The 21,339-nt window shown below is 33.6% G+C and overlaps 1 protein-coding gene across 1 annotated transcript in view; it reads right to left on the bottom strand.

Annotated features, from left to right (window-relative positions):
* Positions 1 to 15,990: 15,990 nt before the first annotated feature.
* LOC146998450 (uncharacterized) overlaps positions 15,991 to 21,339 on the bottom strand; it is a 44,077-nt gene continuing 38,728 nt past the window's right edge. The window contains exon 3 of the mRNA XM_085809952.1: positions 15,991 to 16,984. Within this exon, the coding sequence (XP_085666078.1) occupies positions 16,094 to 16,984 (891 nt within the window). The 3' untranslated portion in view covers positions 15,991 to 16,093. The remainder of the gene's footprint in view (positions 16,985 to 21,339) is intronic.

Raw genomic sequence — 21,339 nt, 5'->3', positions numbered from 1 at the left:
CACGCGGGGTTTAGAAGGCGTTTACGCTTTTGTCGATGACTTGCTCATAGCCTCTAAAGATTCTGAGGAACATTGCAGGCATTTGAAAGCTTTATTTTCCAAACTTCAGGAATATGGACTTTGCATAAATGTTTCAAAATGCACCTTTGGTCAAACATCTATTGATTTCTTAGGTTTTCACCTTAGTGAAAACGGAATTGAACCTCTTCCTGACAAAGTCAAATGTATTTTAGATTTTCCTCAACCTACCACTCTCACTCAGCTTCGCCGATTTTTAGGCATGTTTAACTTTTACAGATGTTTCATATCTAAAGCAGCACATATTCTTTCCCCTTTAATAAAATTGTTAGAAGGCTATATTAATAAAAAGAAATCTCGTTCTCGTGTTCAGGATTCATCCCCACAATTAAATTGGAACGAGAATGCTGAACAAGCCTTTATTGCTGCCAAAAATGCCATTGCTCAGGCTACCCTTTTGAGACACCCTATTCCCGGAGCCCAGCTAAGCATCTGGGTAGATGCCTCAGACGTCGCAATCGGCGGCACACTTATGCAGTTGTCTCAACAAACATGGGAACCTATAGCATTTTTCTCTATGAAACTCAATAAAAGTCAACAGAAATGGTCCGCGTACGATAGGGAATTATTTTCTATTTATTCTGCAATTAAGAAATTCCGACACATGTTAGAGGGCAGAAATTTTATAATTTATACGGATCAAAAACCGTTAATATACGCTTTTAAACAGAACCCTCATAAATGTTCACCTCGACAATTGCGACATTTAGATTTTATTTCTCAGTACTCTACTGATATTAGGCATGTGCAAGGTTCAAAAAACGTCGTTGCTGACGCTCTTTCAAGAATCGAAATTGATTCCATAACAAAATCTCCATTTTTGGATTTTAAAAAATTTTCGGAAGCTCAAAGGCATGATCCGGAGGTACAAGACCTTCTCAAAAACAACACATCATCTTTGAAACTGGAATTTAAACCGTGCCAATATTCTGACGGTAATATTCTGTGTGACATATCAACAGACATTCCTCGTCCATTTGTTCCAAATTCCTTTCGCAGACTCATCTTTAATCATCTGCATAATCTGTCACATCCAGGAATTGCAGCTACTACGAAGCTTATTTGTTCTCGTTATGTATGGCCCGATATGAAACGTCATATCAAAAATTGGGTGAAATCCTGTGAATCTTGCCAAAAATCGAAAATTACTAGGCACCACTGGGCACATTCTCTCTTCCTGATGCACGTTTTTCAGAAATCCATATGGATATCGTTGGACCGTTACCTCCATCAGAAGGCAACGTGTACCTTTTGACTCTAATAGATAGATTCTCCAGATGGCCTGAAGCCATTCCCATCCCGGATATGAAAACGGAAACCATTTGCAGAGCCATCTTCAACTGTTGGATATCTCGTTTTGGCTGCCCATCGATCATAACAACAGACCAAGGTTCTCAAATGAGATCCGCACTTTTTGCAGAATTCACGCGCATTTTGGGTACGAACAGAATCACAACAACAGCCTATCATCCAATGTCCAACGGCATTGTTGAACGATTTCATCGACATTTAAAATCTTCTCTCAAGGCTCACGAGACCAATAACTGGACTTAAACACTACCAGTTGTTATGCTTGGTATTCGGACAGCCGTAAAGGAAGATCTACAGTCATCTTGTGCTGAACTGGTGTACGGCACAACTCTCAAGCTGCCTAGTGATATGATAACGTCATCTAAGATATCTCCGTATGACACACAATTTATCACGAATCTTCGGCATAGAATGCAACAGTTGAATCCAATAGCAACATCTGCACATTGCCAAGAAAAATGTTACGTAAGTGCTACCTTAAAGTCGTGTACGCATGTATACTTACGTGTCGATCGAGTAAAGCCACCTCTGTGCCAACCATATACAGGTCCGCATAAAGTTCTTTCTAGAACGGACAAAACTTTCACAATTGATATTAACGGTCTGAAATCTACTGTGTCTATAGACCGTGTGAAACCAGCCTATTTGCTTTCGGACTCTAATTTGCCTGAACTAAAAACAAATAAAGACTTAAAGACAGTTCAGCAGAATAAATCTGCAAACGAACTCTCTAAGACACAAACTGTCACCAGATCGGGAAGATATGTTCACTTCCCTAAGAAACTTGCTTCTTACATAACAATTTAAAACACTTTTTTAAAATTCATATCTTAACATATTTCTTGTTATTTCATGTTTATTATATGTGTCAATACCTTGTTATATATTGAATTGCATTTTGATCTTTTCTAATTTTATATTCTAATTTTGTAATCATAAAAAAAATACCCGACAGCACGGATACTCTGAGATAATTTCATAACCTATGTCGTTCCTTTGAATAGCCATTAAAGGAACTGGGGGGAAACTCTGTGGTGATGGCGATAAGGAGCGCGCCTTGCGCCCTCCGATAAGTGTGGCAACCCTAGAGGAGAAGTTTCTTACGAGTAGCGAGCAGAGCGAAACAGGCAGGCTGTCGGGCAGTGTGCGCGAAGTTCCGAAATAAAGCTTAATTTTTATTGTGCACTATGTCTTGTTAATATTTATATTAATGCAGTAAGAACATAATCTGTGATATGGAATTCGAGGATTGGTGGTAAAACATAACCGGAATCTCCATAATAGTATTGTTATTAAGTGTAATATCAAGTTTTATTCAACATACCTATATAGTTTAACTGACTTAAAAATTGAAGTCTTAGGTTAATTTTAGGGAGTGAAAAAAGAAATAGTGTTGAGAATTGAGAAAGGTATGTCAAGATGATTTTGGACATATAGGGAGTATAAATGAAAGAAGATACATGAAATGAGTATACAAGACAAGTGCGGATGGGAGAGTTATAAGAGGGTCCATCGCAGTGAGCGTATGTTGATCAGATTGAGGATGTTCCTAGTTAAAAACCAGATTATCCTAATTAAGCCAATAACAATAAGCCTATATAATTCAAGTTTAAAAATTGTGGCTTTCAAAAGAGATTTCAAATACCGTAATTTCCGGAAGAAAGGCCGCATCAGCGTAAACGCCGCACTCGAGAAAAATGGCGGGAAAAAATTTAAAATTACACAGAAACGCCGCAATAGATTAAATTGCGCGTGACATCGTCGTGGGTCGTATAGATGCAAAAACTCAACCTAAGTCCTGATATATGACATAACATTTCAAGGAGGAGAGATGATGCATTAAAAGGTTTAAAAATAAGCTATATTTTCCAACAATTCTAAACAAATTTTCCTATTTAAAAAACAAAGAATTATAGAGATAGAAATTTGAATGTCTTATCGCTGATATAGAAGCACTGGAGAAAAACAAATGTAAGCTTAGTTCACAGCGCAAGTGGTCTGTTTTAAAAGACCCAGCGAAGTAAGATATGTTGATTTTTAACACATGGAATAGTATTTCTGATTCATATAATCAGCTAAAAAAACTAGTGTTTGCTATTCTTTCTTTATTTGGGTCTACATATTCATGCAAACATGAACCTTATTAAGCATGAACCTTATTTCAAGCATGAACCTTATTAAGAGTAGAGAAGTCGTCTTATTGACGAGAACTTGGAATCATGCTTAAAATTAAAACCAGCAGCATACAAATCTTCTAAGGAGATAATGAAATTTTGTAGGTATAACGCTGATTTTTGTTGTTTGACTTCTGAATTAGTATATGACATACCAGTTAAGAAAAATGCATGAAATGAAACCATAACTCAAAAATAAATTAAAGGTAAGAAATGTATAGCTTCTGTGCCGTTTAGAGACATTTTCAAAAATTTTCCGCTCCCTAATTAAAAACTATCCAACAAGTACTTGTACCCAAACTGATGGGATCTGTATTTGGCAGAATGCCAAGAAAAATCCATTCATGCTGAAGGGGAAATACGTCAGAGTTCGTTATTGCGAGGCAGGTAGAGTCGTGTCCGCCTTTGGAAAAAATTGCAGAAAAGGCAGGGGTGGGGAGAGGATGGGTCCTGGAAGATTCATGGAATGGCAGAGGAGAGAGACTATTCAAACTGATGAGAATGTTGATTTGAAAGGGGGAAGAATGTTATTGTTCTGAGATCTCGTTTAGGGTGAATAAGGCATGTAGGTCCGTTCAAGGGAAAGAATGTAAACAAAATAACGCAAAAAGCAACTGAGTGGTCTTTTGTGTGGGAACAGCACCAGTCTGTGCACAATGACAAGGCCATCCAAACAATGTACAATGACCATCATAGAAATTATTTTATTTTTAGTGCAGCTAAACGCCGCATGGGTAGAAACGCCGCAACCGCTGAAAATTTAAGTTTTAAACACGTAAACGCCGCGGCGTTTCTTCCGGAAATTACGGTATATAACTGTCTCTGTTGACTAATGAGTTTGCCGACCACCGCTTTATGAGAGCATATAAATATGAAAACTGTCACATCACCAAAGTGCAACAAATCTATCATGCGCATAATGATAAAAGAAAAATATTTAAATATCTACATAACTTTCTTAAAATATTTTACAAAGAAAACTACTTATTTAAGCGAAAACTCAGTCAACCTAGCCTGCCTTTTAAAAATAGTGATTAATAAAGTTAAGAAAGTTTGTATAGTTGAAACTATTTTGTAAATGTTGTTTCGTTTAGGGGAAATATTGATCGATGAAACCTTTCATATAGGGGAAATATTGATCAATGAAACCTTTCATATAGGAGAAATATTGATCAATCGTTGAGCTTTTAATAACTGGCTCTGTTGTCTAATGATTTTGCCAAGCACTGGTCTAGATGAAGTAATCTTAAAATTAAATAAAAAATGAGCCACTTAAGTTGCATTTGAAGTCAAAGATAAAAACTGAAGAAACATGTCTTCAGGAAGTGTTAAACTTGCGAACATTTAGTGGAAGTTTGTAGTAGTAGATAATTTTTAATGTATGTATGCATGATAATCCCAAGCTGTCAAATGCTCAATGTTATGGTATTTAAAAGCTTCATTAAAAGGTGCTGCATATCATATTGTCAGTCCTGGATCTAGAGGGGGGCAAGCCGGGGTCTGTGCCCCGGGCGGCAACTTCTGTGTGCGGCAAATTCAAGCGTGTTACTGAATCGTATTTGGAATGTTGTCTAATTTTTTATACAATATTAGTAATTTTAAAGACCACTTTTAAGAATATTTATAATTAATTACTAAGAAACATTTTAATGAAACAAACAGTTAAAAGAAAGCTAAGTACATCCGAATACGACAGTAAAGATAAGATCAGAGAGAGAACAATCGAGGAACTCCAGGCGTGACTGACAAGGTCCGACGACCCTGTCCTCGAGGCTCGCGCCTCTGACAACTCAACATAGCCTAATAGATAAATATGTTTGCTCTTGCAAGACACCTCTTTTATAGCTCATAAAAATCTATCCTGAAAAGTTAAAGGAAGTAACAGTAACAGCTCTTCTTCTTACTCAAGTCAGTGTGGAAAGTTCTCAGTTCTGAAGGTTATCAAATCGGATCTATGGTCCTCTAACAAAGAAGATCTTGCCGAAGTTTTACTGTTTCTTAGAAATCACTAATGCCAGTTTTTCCATTTTATAATAAATGCTAATTAATATAAAAAATTTGCTAAGCATCATTTTTTCCCCTGTAGCATCTATTACTTCTTTTACATTAAAAAAATAAGCTGTACCCATATGTATATGTTTACATATATATGAAGGAGTCAGAGTCATTAAAATTCCAGGGGTCGGAGTCGGTCATTTTTTCTACCGACTCCACAGCCCTGATTAATTGTTTCACAAGCATTGGAAATTGCTTGCTGATGGGCGGATTAGAAGTGGGGTTTCAATGTTTCAGCAGAAACTGTTGCCTACGTTTGCTAATGATGACAAGTAGTCACATGGCAAGCAGTCACATGTCATGTTATTTCATGAGATTATTTAGTGCTGCCTTTTTTTATCCGGATATTTTGTGAATAAATTAAGAATATTTTAAATTTCAGGCCTTTTTAATACAATTGCAGATAAGAAATGCACTCATGATTTTACTGCTTGCAACGTTGAAAAACATAAACATGTTGCATTGACGGTAATGCAAAAAGTGCAAATTCTGCAAAAGATGGAGATAGGTGCATTTTATAGCAGAATCATATGGAATTGTGATATGATTGTGTATGATATAAGGAAAAATAAAGAAAAGCTGTTGAAATTTTATAGCAACAGTGATTTTAACACCGGAATTCAAAACCAGAAATCTTTGCGTGAGGCGAAATTGGCAAACCTCGATGCTGTGTATATATAATACAATGAATAATATAATCAATTTATATATGTAATAATAATTTAACGCATATAGTAAGTTATTGCAATAATGTATATAATAATTTAATTAAATGTATCTAATATGCCTTATTTATTTTGCACTTTTAGTCTGAATATTATGATTTATCTTTTCTGTCTTGAAATCTGCAAAATCCTAATATCTGCAGAACCTCTGGTCCCAAGTTTTGTGGATTTCTGAACTTCTACTATGTATATATAGGCTTAAGAGAATTGCGAGATTTTGAAATTTATATTTTCATTGCATACTTCTTAGTGGTTCAGGATCTAATAATGATGTAGGGGCTCTGTCTCCTATGGGAGACAGTCTAATACTGAACTCCATGAAAATGTCAGAAAAATTATAAAAACGTGCCAACAGAGTCTGTTATTGAAAGTAATGAAATGGTCAGAACGTATAGTTATAAGTGAGATAGAGGCGAGATAGTATACAAGGATTAATGTGACTCTGAAGAACAAAATATTAAATGCTCAAAAGTTCTTTTTTGTATTAATTGCAGGGCTGTGGAGTCGGAATCGGAATAGGAATAGAGTAGATTTTTGGGTAAAAGGAGTCGGAGTTGGAGTTGCTAAAAAACACGTCGTCGTCGTCTCCGACTCCAGTTTTTGTTGAACAGTTTGAATTTGAAATAAAATTAAAGTGAATTAAAAAAAAATTAATGACAAACTAAGTTAATATTTTTATTTATGGACTATATACATTAATAAATAGTTAATTTCCATTTTATTGAAATAATAGTAAATAAATATAAGGGAGCAGGATGGACCTGATATTTGGCATTATTGATTAAACTGATTCATTTAGTTACTAATCTCATTGGTGAATTTAGGTAAGCAGCAAGAACTCCCAAAATTGATGCCATTCTTAGGAAGCGAGTAGAAAAAGGTGCAACGTAATGGAGAAGTACATATTTGATAATATAGTGGTTGTTAGGATTAAGAACGTTTTCAGAAGATATAAATAACCCTGATATTATTTCACTAACAGAAAGACTGTGAAATGATCTTCCAGAAAAGGAGCAACGCAATGGAGAAGTACATATTTGATGATATAGTGATTGTTAGGATTAAGAACTTTTTCAGAAGATGTAAATAACCCTAATATTTCACTAACAGAAAGACTGTGGAATGATCTTGCAGAATTGGAAACTCTTCTTTCTATATTGTATATAGCCACCAAAACGCTACAATCTGAAGAATTAAGAGACAAGATTCATTTAGTTACTAATCTCATGTGGCGTTTGTTCTTTCTGAAATGAAGGGTTTATTGCAGAAGGAATCATTTCTTCAATGAAGAAAAGAGTAACTAGTTTGCTAGAAATAAGATCATGCTGGGTTGAATATATGTAGATCCAAAATGCCAAATTTTGTTGGATGACAAACAAATTAAAAAGGCAAAGAAAACCATCTATGAACTTTCATTAAGAATGAAATTATTCTCAGAATAACTAGAGTATTCAAATCCGGACAGTCAAACTGCAGATGTCACAACTGAGTCTCTGTCATCCTCTTCCACTGATGAATTAGATTTTGAGAAATATTTGGATAATATTGAAAAGGCTAAGGCAAAGTGAATGAAAATAAATAACCAAGATATAAAAATAATAATAACCAAGATATAAAATATACAAACAAATTTATATATAAAAATACGAACAAGATTTATACACGGCCTTTGAAGAAATAGATAAATATGTTTGCTCTTGCAAGACACCTCTTTTATAGCTTATAAAAATCTATCCTGAAAAGTTAAAGGAAGTAACAGTAACAGCTCTTCTTCTTACTCAAGTCAGTGTGGAAAGTTCTCAGTTCTGAAGGTTATCAAATCGGATCTATGGTCCTCTAACAAAGAAGATCTTGCCGAAGTTTTACTGTTTCTTAGAAATCACTAATGCCAGTTTTTCCATTTTATAATAAATGCTAATTAATATAAAAAATTTGCTAAGCATAATTTTTGCCCTGTAGCATCTATTACTTCTTTTACATTAAAAAACATAAGCTGTACCCATATGTATATGTTTACATATATATGAAGGAGACAGAGTCATTAAAATTCCAGGGGTCGGAGTCGGTCATTTTCTCTACCGACTCCACAGCCCTGATTAATTGTTTCACAAGCATTGGAAATTGCTTGCTGATGGGCGGATTAGAAGTGGGGTTTCAATGTTTCAGCAGAAACTGTTGCCTACGTTTGCTAATGATGCCAAGTAGTCACATGGCAAGCAGTCACATGTCAAAATCTAATGGCTCGAGTTCTGTCAGAAAATTTTAAGTCTGTGGCTGCGACCAGAAAGCTCAACTTATAATGGTCTTCAGTGACAGTAAGGCTGCTATCAGACATCTGTTTGTTTCAGGAGAACAACTGTTTGTAAAAAATTTTCTGCTTTGTCACAACAGCCAATCCCCACAGATCACTTTGGGGTTAACACAAGGAAAACTGGTTCTCCATTACAAAAACGCTGAGAGCTGATTTGTTGAAAATGAACAACTTGCAATTTGTTCAAAAGGAAGAAAAAAATTGTGTGTCTTTCTTTCACTAGTAATAGAACTTTGTAATAGAACAAAGAAATATGGAGAAAAAGACTTCGCAAGTGGGACAAAATAAAAAAGAGTAAAAAGCATGCCTTGTTGATGTGCCGAAGAAGAGTGGTAAATTGGTGTTAATAATAAGGTAATCTTAAGAGATAAAATCCCAAATAGTAGAAGTGATAAATCCTGTTGAACTTAAAATTGGAATTTGAAATGTATGAAAGGTTAATAATGGTGGTTTGGTTGTGGAATGTTCAAATAAGAATGAAAGTGATAAACTGGATGGAGAAGTGAAAGTCAGTGTATTATTGAAAGATGATTTGCAGATCAAATGACCTGTAAAGAAAAAAACCAAAAATAATACAGAGGCTGCTCACACACTTGTTAGACAATTTTCATTGTATTTACAAAGATATTTTACTTCAAATTGTTATGTTTAAAATGTTCTGTTTGATAATTCTTATTCTTCACTATCTTCCTACATCATAATTTCCAAGACGATGAAGCCTTTTGTAGTATCTGAAGAGATATTTTATCCTATTCTTCTTGAATAGCTTTTCAAAGTCCAAGGAGGGTTGTAGGTCAAGGTTTGGATAATCCGTTTAAAAGCCGAAAAGCACGAAAGTTCATGAGTGATATGTCAGGAGATGTACTATATGAGTGAAGAGTATGGCCTTGATATTTGTTTCTTGTTAAATTTTTTTCCCGGGAAATTAACAGTGGATTTTTCAATGTTAAAGATCTTACTTTAACAACATTTGGAACATTGTGATTTTTCCTTGGGTATGTATTTGGAACAATTTTTCCACTTAAAGCCAAACATTGACATTGCCCCCCTTTTTTTGGACAATAATACCTATAGTAGCTTGAGATTTCAAAAGCTATGGCTTACACAGCAGCTTTGAATAACTAGATACGAATAATTTTTAAAACACACAAACATTGCCTTCCATCCATTGCTTCTTTAAAAGTGCTATTTTGCATGAAAACAAACCTGTCAAGAAGCAAATGATAATTTATACTTTCAAAAACATAGCTTCAGTTTAAAAAGCAGACAATTCATTTTTAAGAAAAGCAAAATCATCTAAAAAATGTGCGAATAGCTTTTGTACTGTATGATATAGATGGTGAAATGTAATTCAGTTTACGTTATTGACACCTTAGAGTGGCAAAATGAAAGTTGCATTTGAAGTCAAAGATAAAAACTGAAGAAACATGTCTTCAGGAAGTGTTAAACTTGCGAACATTTAGTGGAAGTTTGTAGTAGTAGATAATTTTTAATGTATGTATGCATGATAATCCCAAGCTATCAAATGCTCAATGTTATGGTATTTAAAAGCTTCATTAAAAGGTGCTGCATATCATATTGTCAGTCCTGGATCTAGTTGGGGGCAAGCCGGGGTCTGTGCCCCGGGCGGCAACTTCTGTGTGCGGCAAATTCAAGCGTGTTACTGAATCGTATTTGGAATGTTGTCTAATTTTTTATACAATATTAGTAATTTTAAAGACCACTTTTAAGAATATTTATAATTAATTACTAAGAAACATTTTAATGAAACAAACAGTTAAAAGAAAGCTAAGTACATCCGAATACGACAGTAAAGATAAGATCAGAGAGAGAACAATCGAGGAACTCCAGGCGTGACTGACAAGGTCAGACGACCCTGTCCTCGAGGCTCGCGCCTCTGACAACTCAACATAGCCTAAATATAATAGATCTAGGGGGGAGGGTGTTGATCAACCTCATTTGATTTTTCACTGCCGTTCGCTTGCCTTCCCAAAAGGGATTATTGCCCCTTTTATGCAAGCTCACTTCAAAATGTCTTGCCCGATCGTATACCAACTTCGCGGAATTAATTGAAGCCCCCCTCAATTCTCTAAGAAGGAAAAGATGTTATTTCCTACCTCCATGCAATTCTCCTCGACAACTAGCAATGGTCAACTTTTCAGTCCCTCACTTTGATGTACAAAAAGGGTGACACACAAAGAAGAAACTATGAATTACGAATGAACTAATTTCTTTTATACTCATATTATATTTTTATAATAAAGAATGATGAGTCAGAACTTGTTTATGCTCCACAGGAATTAAAAAATTTTCAAGTTGCAACATTTAACTGCTATATGTTATTTTTGACAATTATTTTATAAAAAAGAAATTTGGGACTTCAGTAGTTAAAATCTTGCAAAGCGATAGTTAGTGTACTAAAATATTATCTCTTAATTCTTGAAATTAAAAGTGGTCAATTAATGTCAAAAACTAAATGGGAAAAAATTGAAATTAAACTGAGTTATCGTGTTTCTTAAAATTACCATCCATATTTACTGATGTAATTTTAAGAAGTGTAATAACCGAGTTTAATTTGAATTTTTTCTTATTTAGTTTTAACATTACTTGTCCACTTTTAACTTCACTTTAGAGGTAATGTTTAATATATCAGTTTTGACGTATGTAAACCAGATAAATTAATGAACCTACAAGAAATTGATATATATATCTACTATACATATTAAATCAACCTATCAAATATCGGATTTAAGAGAAGATATTATGGTACTAATATTAATTTGTATCGTAGTTTAATTTTTTTTTTAGATAAATTTTTGTGAATTTTCTTAGATTTTAAATAAATTTCAAATTCAACATTTTAGATAAATAGTTCTAATCTAATTTTAAAATTCTTTTCATTGAATCCCAAAATTCGGCTTGTTAAACGGTTCTAAATTCATACAAATATTGTTATAATATATGTCATATTAAGCCGTTATTTACTTTTCCAATTTTTAACCACTGAACTTGAAGTTACTTAACTTTCTTACAGACTCCATATTTTAAGAAATATAAGAAATGTTAAAAAATTTATTTTGTTTTCCGATACTTCTCTCACCGATATGCAATGAAACACATTTATTTTAATTAAACACATACATGTTTAATTAATCATTATGAACATATGTTCATAATTATACAAAAAATTTCTAAATTCCTTCTATTCATCGCTTAAAATTTTTAATGTCCTGTTCACCCATTTCTTTTTAAACTTGCATTATATATTTCTTTTTGCTATACATTAGAATTTGTATATTGTTGTATTGTATTCATGCAATTTGTATTTAAATGATAATTTTTAGAAAGTTCTGCATCATAACTCTAGTTAACAGAAGAATTTTGTAAAGAAGAATTTTGTAAATATAACGCTGATTTTTGTTGTTTGACTTCTGAATTAGTAACAGAAGATGTTTCTAACGTCTTCGTGTTGATGAATCGTTAGTATGCATCTTATTTTTCAGTTTAGGTTTAGGTTTCAATAAAACTATTTTTAAAGAGAGATAACGCTGAGTTATGATAATAATATCTCTAACTGTCGCTATTTATAATACAAGTTAACGTGATTAATAGTATAGCTCATTTACAATTTTTATAAAAAATTCCAGCCATACCGGAAATAATAGCAAATGCTCCTAGTATTTTGATTACATTTTCTTCTTCCTTTATATTTTTGTGATATAATGTTTCATGATTGCATAGAGATAAATGTAATTCATTTACCAGATATGTAAATCTATATTCAACGCACTTTGGCGTTTACTAATATTGTACCTTCTATCTTCTTTAATACATTGTTCAACACACAGCATCTCATTAGACTAATTTCAAGAGCTGTGCGTTCACCAGCGATCAAGCGGTAAAGTCATTAAACATTGGTAATTTGACCGAAGTTTCAAATTCAAGAGAATGATTTGGCTGCATGACAGTTTTCGTGGCTTTTCCTCATATGTAACGTGAGTACGAGCCAGTTTATCTTGAAAATTTGCTCCTACTAATGACCGAATTGAAAACCGCTGTACGCTAGGTTCAATCGCAGGCGAACAAGTTGGCTGAGGCAGATATCCTCCGGGTACTTTGCCATAACATACAAACCAAGAGCTCTTTCTTTTGTGTGAATATGTAAATATTTATACTGTTATCGGGTTGTGTGAGGACGATAGTAGAGTTCTTGAGTAGTCTACATAAAGGCATTATAGTGAAATGAAATTTTAAAGTGCTAGGTTAAAAATCACTGCTAATTTCGAGAAATTGGTGTGTTAATTACTGAATCCATTGCATTCGTGATTTGTAACTTGTATATATTTGTTTCAGATATTAATTAGTAATGTGTTATTCCTATTTTTTGTACTATGCTGAACTGCTTTAGTATTTAGGACTGAATCATTTTCCATTAGTTTGGCTAGTTATTGTTGCAAATATTTCAAAACTGTATATTTCAGAGAATTTCTATATAAATTTGATTATTACAGTGCAAAAATAGTGTGAATATGTAAATATTTTGAATATATAAATATATGTTATCGAGCTGGTTTATTATGTTACCGAGCTGTGTGAGGACGGTAATAGAGTTCTTGAGTATTTTGCATAAAGGCGTTATTGCAAATTTCAACGTGCTAGGTTAAAGTTACTGTTAGTATAGAGAAATTGGTATAAAATTATTCAATCCATTGCATCAGTGATTTGTAATTTGCTTATATTTGTTTACATGAAATTTTTAATTATTTAATAATGTGTGATTCCCATTTTTGTACTGTGCTGAACTATTTTAGTGTTTTGTATTGAATCATTTTCTATTAGTATCATTTATTAGTATGAGTAACTATTGCTGCAAATATTGAAAAAATGCCTATTTCAGGGAAAATGTAAATTTGATTATTTCATTGCACCGGAGAGACAGCTGCATTAGGAGGGTTCGCGAGGTTTTTATCCGTGTAACTTTTGATATGTATGTCGGGCCTCCGCCCACCAGCGGCCGAGCGTAAAGCCGCTGAACACTGGTAGTTCGGTCCGAGGTTCGAATCCCACGAACGGCCTGGCTGCATGGATGTTTTCGTGGTTTTCCCCATGTGTAACGTGTATACGAGCCAGTTTCTCTTAGAAAGTCCTCCACGAAGGCATCCCTCTCCTTAGGCAGATAGCCCTAGTGTGCTTTGCCATAATTAAATACACCGTATGTCGGGCCTTCAGCGGCTGAGCGGTAAACTCTGAACACTGGTAGTTCGGTCAGGGGTTAGAATCCTGGCGAATTTGCTGGCTCCATGGGCGTTTCCGTCGTTTCACTCATGCGTTATTTGCATACAAGTCAATTACTCTTCGAAAGCCATCACTCTTCTTAGGCAGATAGCCCTCTTATGCTTTGCCGTAAGTAAAGAAACTAAACAATTTGTTATGTATATTTCTTTTATAACAAAAATGGCACATAAAGAATTTCTTTCTATAAAATGGATTTTACATTTTATCTCAAACCCTACCTATTTCTATGTTTATAAAAAAAAAAAAATTGAAATTTGTTAGAGAAACTTAAAGGAAGATAAGTGAGGGCGGCAGTTTTAAGTTTTTGCCCCGCCTAGGAAAAATGCTAAGTCCGGCGCTGCATATTGTGCAGGCAGTAGCGATAACAGGTAGCAAATATGCTTTAGCGTGGGAATTATTGAAGGATCAGTGCACAAGCATGAGTTAATATTTCCACAAGTTGAAATATTATTTTCATTACCTTCAATTCAAAATGAATCAGCTTCAGCTGTTCTGACCTTAATGGATACAGCAAATGAAACTCTTCATATTTTGGAGGGGCTACCAGAGAAAATAGAGAATTTTGGTGATGCGTTATGGATTTATGTTGATTTGTGAAAATTAGATTCATCAACAAAATTCTGGTGAGGAAGAGAGTGAAAAAAAAAAAAAAAAAAGAAAATCCCAAAATTAAGTGAATTGAGTGAAGTTTTAAAACATTACGCAAGCACATCACAAAACAATAGACAGTCTGCAGGAAATAGTTACAAGAATAATAACAAAGTAAATACGTTTACTGCAAACGCTAAATTTATGCAGTGTCAAGAAGATCATAATTTTCTAAAGTGGACAAACTTGTTTTAACTAGACGTGCTGAAGATATGTAAAAGGTAATAATTTATGTTTCAATTGTCTTTCAAACATGCGTAAGGGTAAAAATTATAAAAAGTGTACGTAAATGTAAGTATTGTGAAAAACCTCATCACAGTGTTCTACATATAGAGAGATTAAAAGACAAGAATACAAATCTTTTCCTTCTGTAGAAGCCAACCCATTAATTCCTAAAAGTCGCCAAAATCTACTGTAGTATGTGCACACGCTTTGAATACTAAGCATACTAAGTCGGATTTTACTTATTTTTATCTTTTCAAATGACAGGCTAGGATTTGTCTTAATCAAACAAACCACTTTCCTGTCAATGGCGCTGAAATGTAAATAATCGTAACTGTCGAAGGTTAAACAATTTTCTGCTGACAGCCATTCAAAAGATAATTGCTCATTCTAAAAATTGGTCGTCGTGATTTTTTTTAAATGAAATAAGAATTCATTGAAAATCTTTTTCGGAAATGTTCTGTGTTTTACTCTTATGAAATGAGCTCAAATCCATGTTTACATACTATCGGTAATTTTAAAAAAGAAATGTTTTGTCAAGATTAATTTATGTTTACTTACAGTAGGAAATCCTTTAATGCGTAATCTACTGTATTATGACATAATTTTACCAAGCAGAATTTTAGAATGTGCAGTTGGTTTTAGGTAAATTTTGAAATTAAATTCTTTACCATATCAAGGATTTTTTTGCATCGTATTAAGGTTTGTGTATAGTAGAAATCTAAATAACCTATTGTGCATATTTTGATAATTTCACTGAAAGGACCTCAGAAAATAAATAACTTCTTAAGATGATCACCCACGATTCCAAATTATTATGATCTTCTGTGTACTTAGTCGCCTTAGTAAAGTGATTTTGAATGGTGGTATTTATTTATGTTTTCAGAAATATCGATTCATTTCAGAGCTCTTTGCCAATGGGGTTTTCAGTGTATTTTAAATGCTTTTTTAACGTTTATTTTTTGGAAGATCTAGACAATCTGGAAAAGAGAATTATGGTTTCATGAGTTCGTTAATCGACAAAATTGACGACTTGATCTACGATAATCTTTTACAGATTATTTTTAATAAGAAATCATACAAGAAATATTCATATTTTTTAAATAATGGAACGTACATTGAAAGAAATTATTATTGTACATATTTACACTTTTGAAATCTTGCACAGAAAATAATTCAATGAGAACACAAATGCGTTTCATCCCTAACTCATACCTTGAAAGTCCATTTTTTTCCCCCGAAATATACAAAACACGTAATAAATTTTAAGCTTGCTAGTAGATGCTGTTGGGTGCATTACTCAGTCCAAGGAGAAATTGACTAGGAGACAGAATATCGCCGTCGAAATCTTCGTTAGAGTATCCATAATATAGAGGAATGTAACTATATCCTAATCCCAAATCGTACCCTCGGATTCCACCCAAGCCGCTGAGGTATCTAAAGGAATTGCTGATTCTTGGGTGATAACTTCTATGAACGTATTGAGGTCTGTGCACAAAAGCGGGCTGGGGCCGTACAATATTTAAATCTCGGAGTTTAAAATCTTTACCATAGCTGAACAAAATATCATTACCTCTGTTACGGTTGGCGGCTATATCAATAAGAGCATTGTTGTGTCCGTAAGTATTAGAACCGTGCTTGTATCTGTGTCGTTGAGAAGCTAAATCGCGTAGAGCCTGCACACCTCTGTTATAGTGACCTCTATTTTCGTTGTATTTATATCCACTGCCAAAACTCTTGACACTGTGATCTCTGTCGTGGTGCTTTGTTTCACGTTCGTAGCCATAACCTTTTTCGTAACCATGCTTTTTTACACGCTCGTAGAAGCCACGATCATGGCCTTTTCTAATGTGATTTTCTTGTGCCCCTGCTAACTGGAGAGCTGTATGGGCTCCCTGATCGTGGTGACTTTGAATAGCGAGATCCCTAAGGGCGTGGTCATCTCCAGCACCAAAACTGTTGGCAGCATGGGAAGATTGTAAGTGCTGTAATTTCTTTATTCCTTCATGATCATATTCATGAGCAGCACGATTTCCGTGTTCAAGACCGCTTCTCAGATACTCTCTTAGAAGTTGTGGTTCGGGAGCGAACACTCGGGGCTGAACGTGGTAGTAGCTGTCACTAGCTAAAGTAACAGCAATGCAGCAGAGTGAAACTACGTGTTTCTGCAAAACGGAAGAAACAGTTTAATAAAAGCAACATAATTATGCATAATAATTTAAATCTCGTCTAGATGAATATTAGAATTGACACTTGAAACAGCATTTAAACTGAATTTTATTTGCGAATGAAGAGAATACTTTTCTTTATATGTTTTTATTTACACCTTTTTAAAGTATTTTACTTTACCTAAGAATACACAGTATGTCTACAGAAATTTAGGACCTATGTTTTTGACAAGTTCCCTGAAACCTCCCAAACTATATTTGATAGCACTTATTACTATGACACTTCAGTTTGCTTTTCCTAAAATGTTTGTTTACGGAAAAAAATCTTTGTGAAGTTAATCGTTTGCTCTGATCCAATGACTGCTTACTGTCAGGCATTCGAAGGTGAAAAAAATGGGAAAAAAAAAGTTCCAAAGTGATAGACAATAATCCTGCTATTTTCAGATAAATTATGACTGGGGAGGAAATTTGGTGTTTTGCTTACGGGTGTTACAATAAAACGGCAATCAACTCTTCAATTGGAGAAAGTGCGCCATAGCCATAAAAACTTCGGTTTCATAAATCTCGAGCAAAGTTGGTGAAAAGGGATAATTTAAAAAGAAGTTTTTTCTGAGGGAGACAGATAGTGAGCTTCATACTTTGTAATGATCAAAGGACAGACTTCTGAAGAGTATTTCGCATGTTAGGTCTGAAAGTTCAATAGATTAACTGATTTCCACTGCAAGACAAAGCGCTGTCACACATTTCCTCCTCATGAAGTCGTTTTCTAGCAAAGAAAAGTGTAACAATTCTCAACCATCCTCTTATTCATCAGATTTGGCAACTGAAGACTATTTTCTTTTCTCTAAAATACAACCTCATCTCAGTAGTGATTATTTTAGTACACTAGACTTGAACATTCTGAGGATTCCAAAAGATGGATTCTATGAAAAAATCAAATAGCTGATGTGTTAACACAAATTTAACAAAGGTTGTATACTGATGCTTAAATAATAACGAAGTACGCATTATTGTGATAGTTTTATTTTCGTCTTTGGGTTATTTTTTAAAAAACTTTTTTTTTAATAATTCGAATCGGTGGAGTTGTGTGACGTTTCTCTCTCGGTCATTTGTACTTTGTTTCTGATTGCTATCTGTTGTTTTCAAAACGGCTGATTTTTTAAAAACGTTATAAACAGGAACCCTTTTTTATTACTTCCTTGTACGAAATAAAAAATCTGATGTGTACACCACATGACTTCCTTGCACGGAATATTAAATTATACGCATTTTTTCTTGCATTTCATTTAAAATTATTGTATTGAATTAAATCTACTTCGGCGACAGCGCATAAACCACAATAGAATAAATGCATTCTTTAAAGTTCACTCTAGTATTTGTTTACCATAGCGACACTCTGGCGCTAGATTCACTTAACAGTATTAATAATTATATAACAGTTAACTTATATAATAATTATATAACGGAAACAAGTTAACTGTTGTATAATCCAATAATTATATAACAGTTAACTTATATATTTCGTTCATATTATAACTCATAATGCACAAAATTTATATCATTTAAAGAATAGAATTATCTAATCGTTGCCACATGTTCTATTCAAATACTATAATAAAGCTAGAATGATGTTTAAAAGAAATTAAGCAAAGAAAACAAAAAAGAAACACTTTTTCACAGACGATTGAGTATTTCTCATTTAATTAATTAAGTTCTCACTTCGCGAGAACGCAAAAATACATAAAAACTCAAAATATCTATATTAAAAATTACGAAGTAAATCTTAAACACTTATTTCCTCGAAAAAATTCCAAAAAGAATTAAGCATGATTTAATTGGCAATAATAAATGAATGCGTTATCTTTGTTGTTGCGAAGCTAAGTTTCTCTAGATTGGCAACAAATCCACTAGTCTCCTGTTTCAAATGTAAACATCAATGGCCGCCATTAAAAAAAGGCTTAGCGGCACTCAAACAACTTTAAAATTGTTGATAATTCTAAAAATATTGCATACAGATTTACTAAAGGCATAAAAACCTTAACCGGAAAATAAAAATAACATAATACAATCATTTTTAAAGCAAAAAATGTACAATTTACAAACATATAAGAGTAAAGAAACTGAGATCACTGACCCGGGTAACAGAGTGGATATATATATAAATACATTTATATACGTTTGGTGCGGCCGATTGCAACCAAAATACGAGGTGCACACCTACATGTTATAGCAGTCCTATATACAAAATTTCAACGTCCTGAGGCTACTCGTTTTTGAGTTACGTACGTACGCACGTACGTACATACTTTCGTACAGACGCCACGAAAAATTCTCTTCAGAATTAATTTTAAAGCAGTTTTATCATTTTTTTGAAGGAAAAGAGTATTTTATTCTGTCCTTACGTACAGATATCACGCAAAAACATCGTTAAGTTGCATTCGATAGCGGTCAAAATGGATATTTTCGTTGAAATATGCTGGCTGAAACTTTTCGCGATTACAATACTTCCTTTTTTCTTCGTACTAAAGTACGAAAAAGAAGTATTAAGAAGTATTGTAATCGCGAAAAGTTTCAGGCTGCATATTTTAACGAAAATATCCATTTTGACCGCTATCGAATGCAATTTAACGATGTTTTTGCGTGATATCTGTACGTAAAAACAGAATAAAAGACTTTTTCCTCCAGAAAAATTATAAAACTGCTTTAAAATGAATTCTGGAGAGAATTTTCGTGGCGTCTGTACGAACGTATGTACGTACGTACGTACGTATCTCGCATAACTCAAAAACGAGTAGCCTCAGAACATTGAAATTTTGTATATAGGACTGTTATAACATGTAGATGTGCACCTCGTATTTTATTTGCAGTCGGCCGCACCAAACATATATAAATATATTTATATATATATCCACTCTGTTACCCGGCTCAGTGATTCCAATTTCTTTACTCTTATATGTTTGTAAATTGTGCATTTTTTGCTTTAAAAATGATTGAATTATGTTGTTCTTATCTTCCGGTTAACCCATTAGCCGCTGATGTTGCTTTGACGAAACGGTCAAAATAAATGCGTATATAAATATAACTACCTAAGATATTTTATACCAGCAGATGATTTTGTGTAGGGAATATTATGCAGATTATTTCTGTAAAAAAATATTTGCCTTCAACAATCATTTTGTTATAATAATTAATTTCATACTTTAAGCAAAATTTTCGACTGGGTATTTTTGCTGAAAATATTTAACGAAAGAATCGCCGTCTTTATGAGTGACTTATTTTTAATCAAGGTCACCGTTTATCAGAACATTACATCAGTCAGGTGTTTTTATTTGTAATGGGAAGGAAGGGAAAACAGGTGTTGCGCTGACGCAACGTCAGCAGGAAACGGGTAGTCAATCTCCTTTTTCACTCATTCCTTCCGATGTTCTGTTTCATGTTCTGGTTGTTTAAAAATGCCTAGAACGAGGTATCTTACATTAGAAGAAGCCCTTCAAAGATTTTTTGGTGAAGAAACTGATGATGATAATGTTAATAATAACCAGAATGAAACTGATATTGTTGTTGTTCCCCCACAAATTGCAGGAGCTAGTGGCGAAGAAGAAAGGAATGGCAATGTTTTAAATAATGATAATGATATTTTACCAAATGATAGTGCTGGGGAAGTTGAAATTCACGTAAGAAGTAAGTTTCAGCCTTCTAAAAGCAGTTATAATCATACTAAAAAGTTTAAAAAGCAGAAGACTGAAATCTTGAAGTGGCTAAAAAAGGAACTGTTAGTTATGTCTCAAGAAGAACATGAAGAAAGTGATAGAAAAAAAATTATACAAAATTATACAAGACAAAATACAAGGTAAAACTAGTGCACAGATTTTCGATTTTGTTTTGGTTTAGACATTTACTCTCTTCTCGTTGAACAGACAAATATATAAGCTCAGAAAAAAAAAAAAAAAAAAAAAAAAAAAAAAAGCCCAGAATTTATTGCATTTGAAGCCTATATGAGAAGATTTATTGGAATATTATTGCTTACAGGATATCATTCTTTACTTCTTTACCTCAAGAAAAAATGTATTGGTCTTTTGGTAAGGACATTTCTGTTCCTGTTGTACGAGAATCGATATCACGTTTGCAGTACAGGAATCTGAAGCAGAATTTGCATTTGACAATAGTCAAATTGACAATACTGATAAATTATATGAGGTGAGACCGTATCTAAACTTACTAAATGTCACCATTTTTTACTACCGGAAATATAAAGTGTCTTTTAGATTTCAGGCGCGAGAATGCATTATTCCTTTTGCAAACTCCTATTGAGAGTGCAGAATTAGCCAGAAATAGATCAGCAACAGGAAGAC

The sequence above is a fragment of the Stegodyphus dumicola genome, chromosome 2 (genome assembly GCF_044657685.1).
Source record: "Stegodyphus dumicola isolate Sdum_Otavi_A_Nest chromosome 2, ASM4465768v1".
Classification (NCBI taxonomy): Eukaryota; Metazoa; Arthropoda; class Arachnida; order Araneae; family Eresidae; genus Stegodyphus; species Stegodyphus dumicola.
The sequence above is the reverse complement of the archived record's forward strand: the minus strand, read 5'-3'. Positions and strand labels throughout refer to the sequence as shown.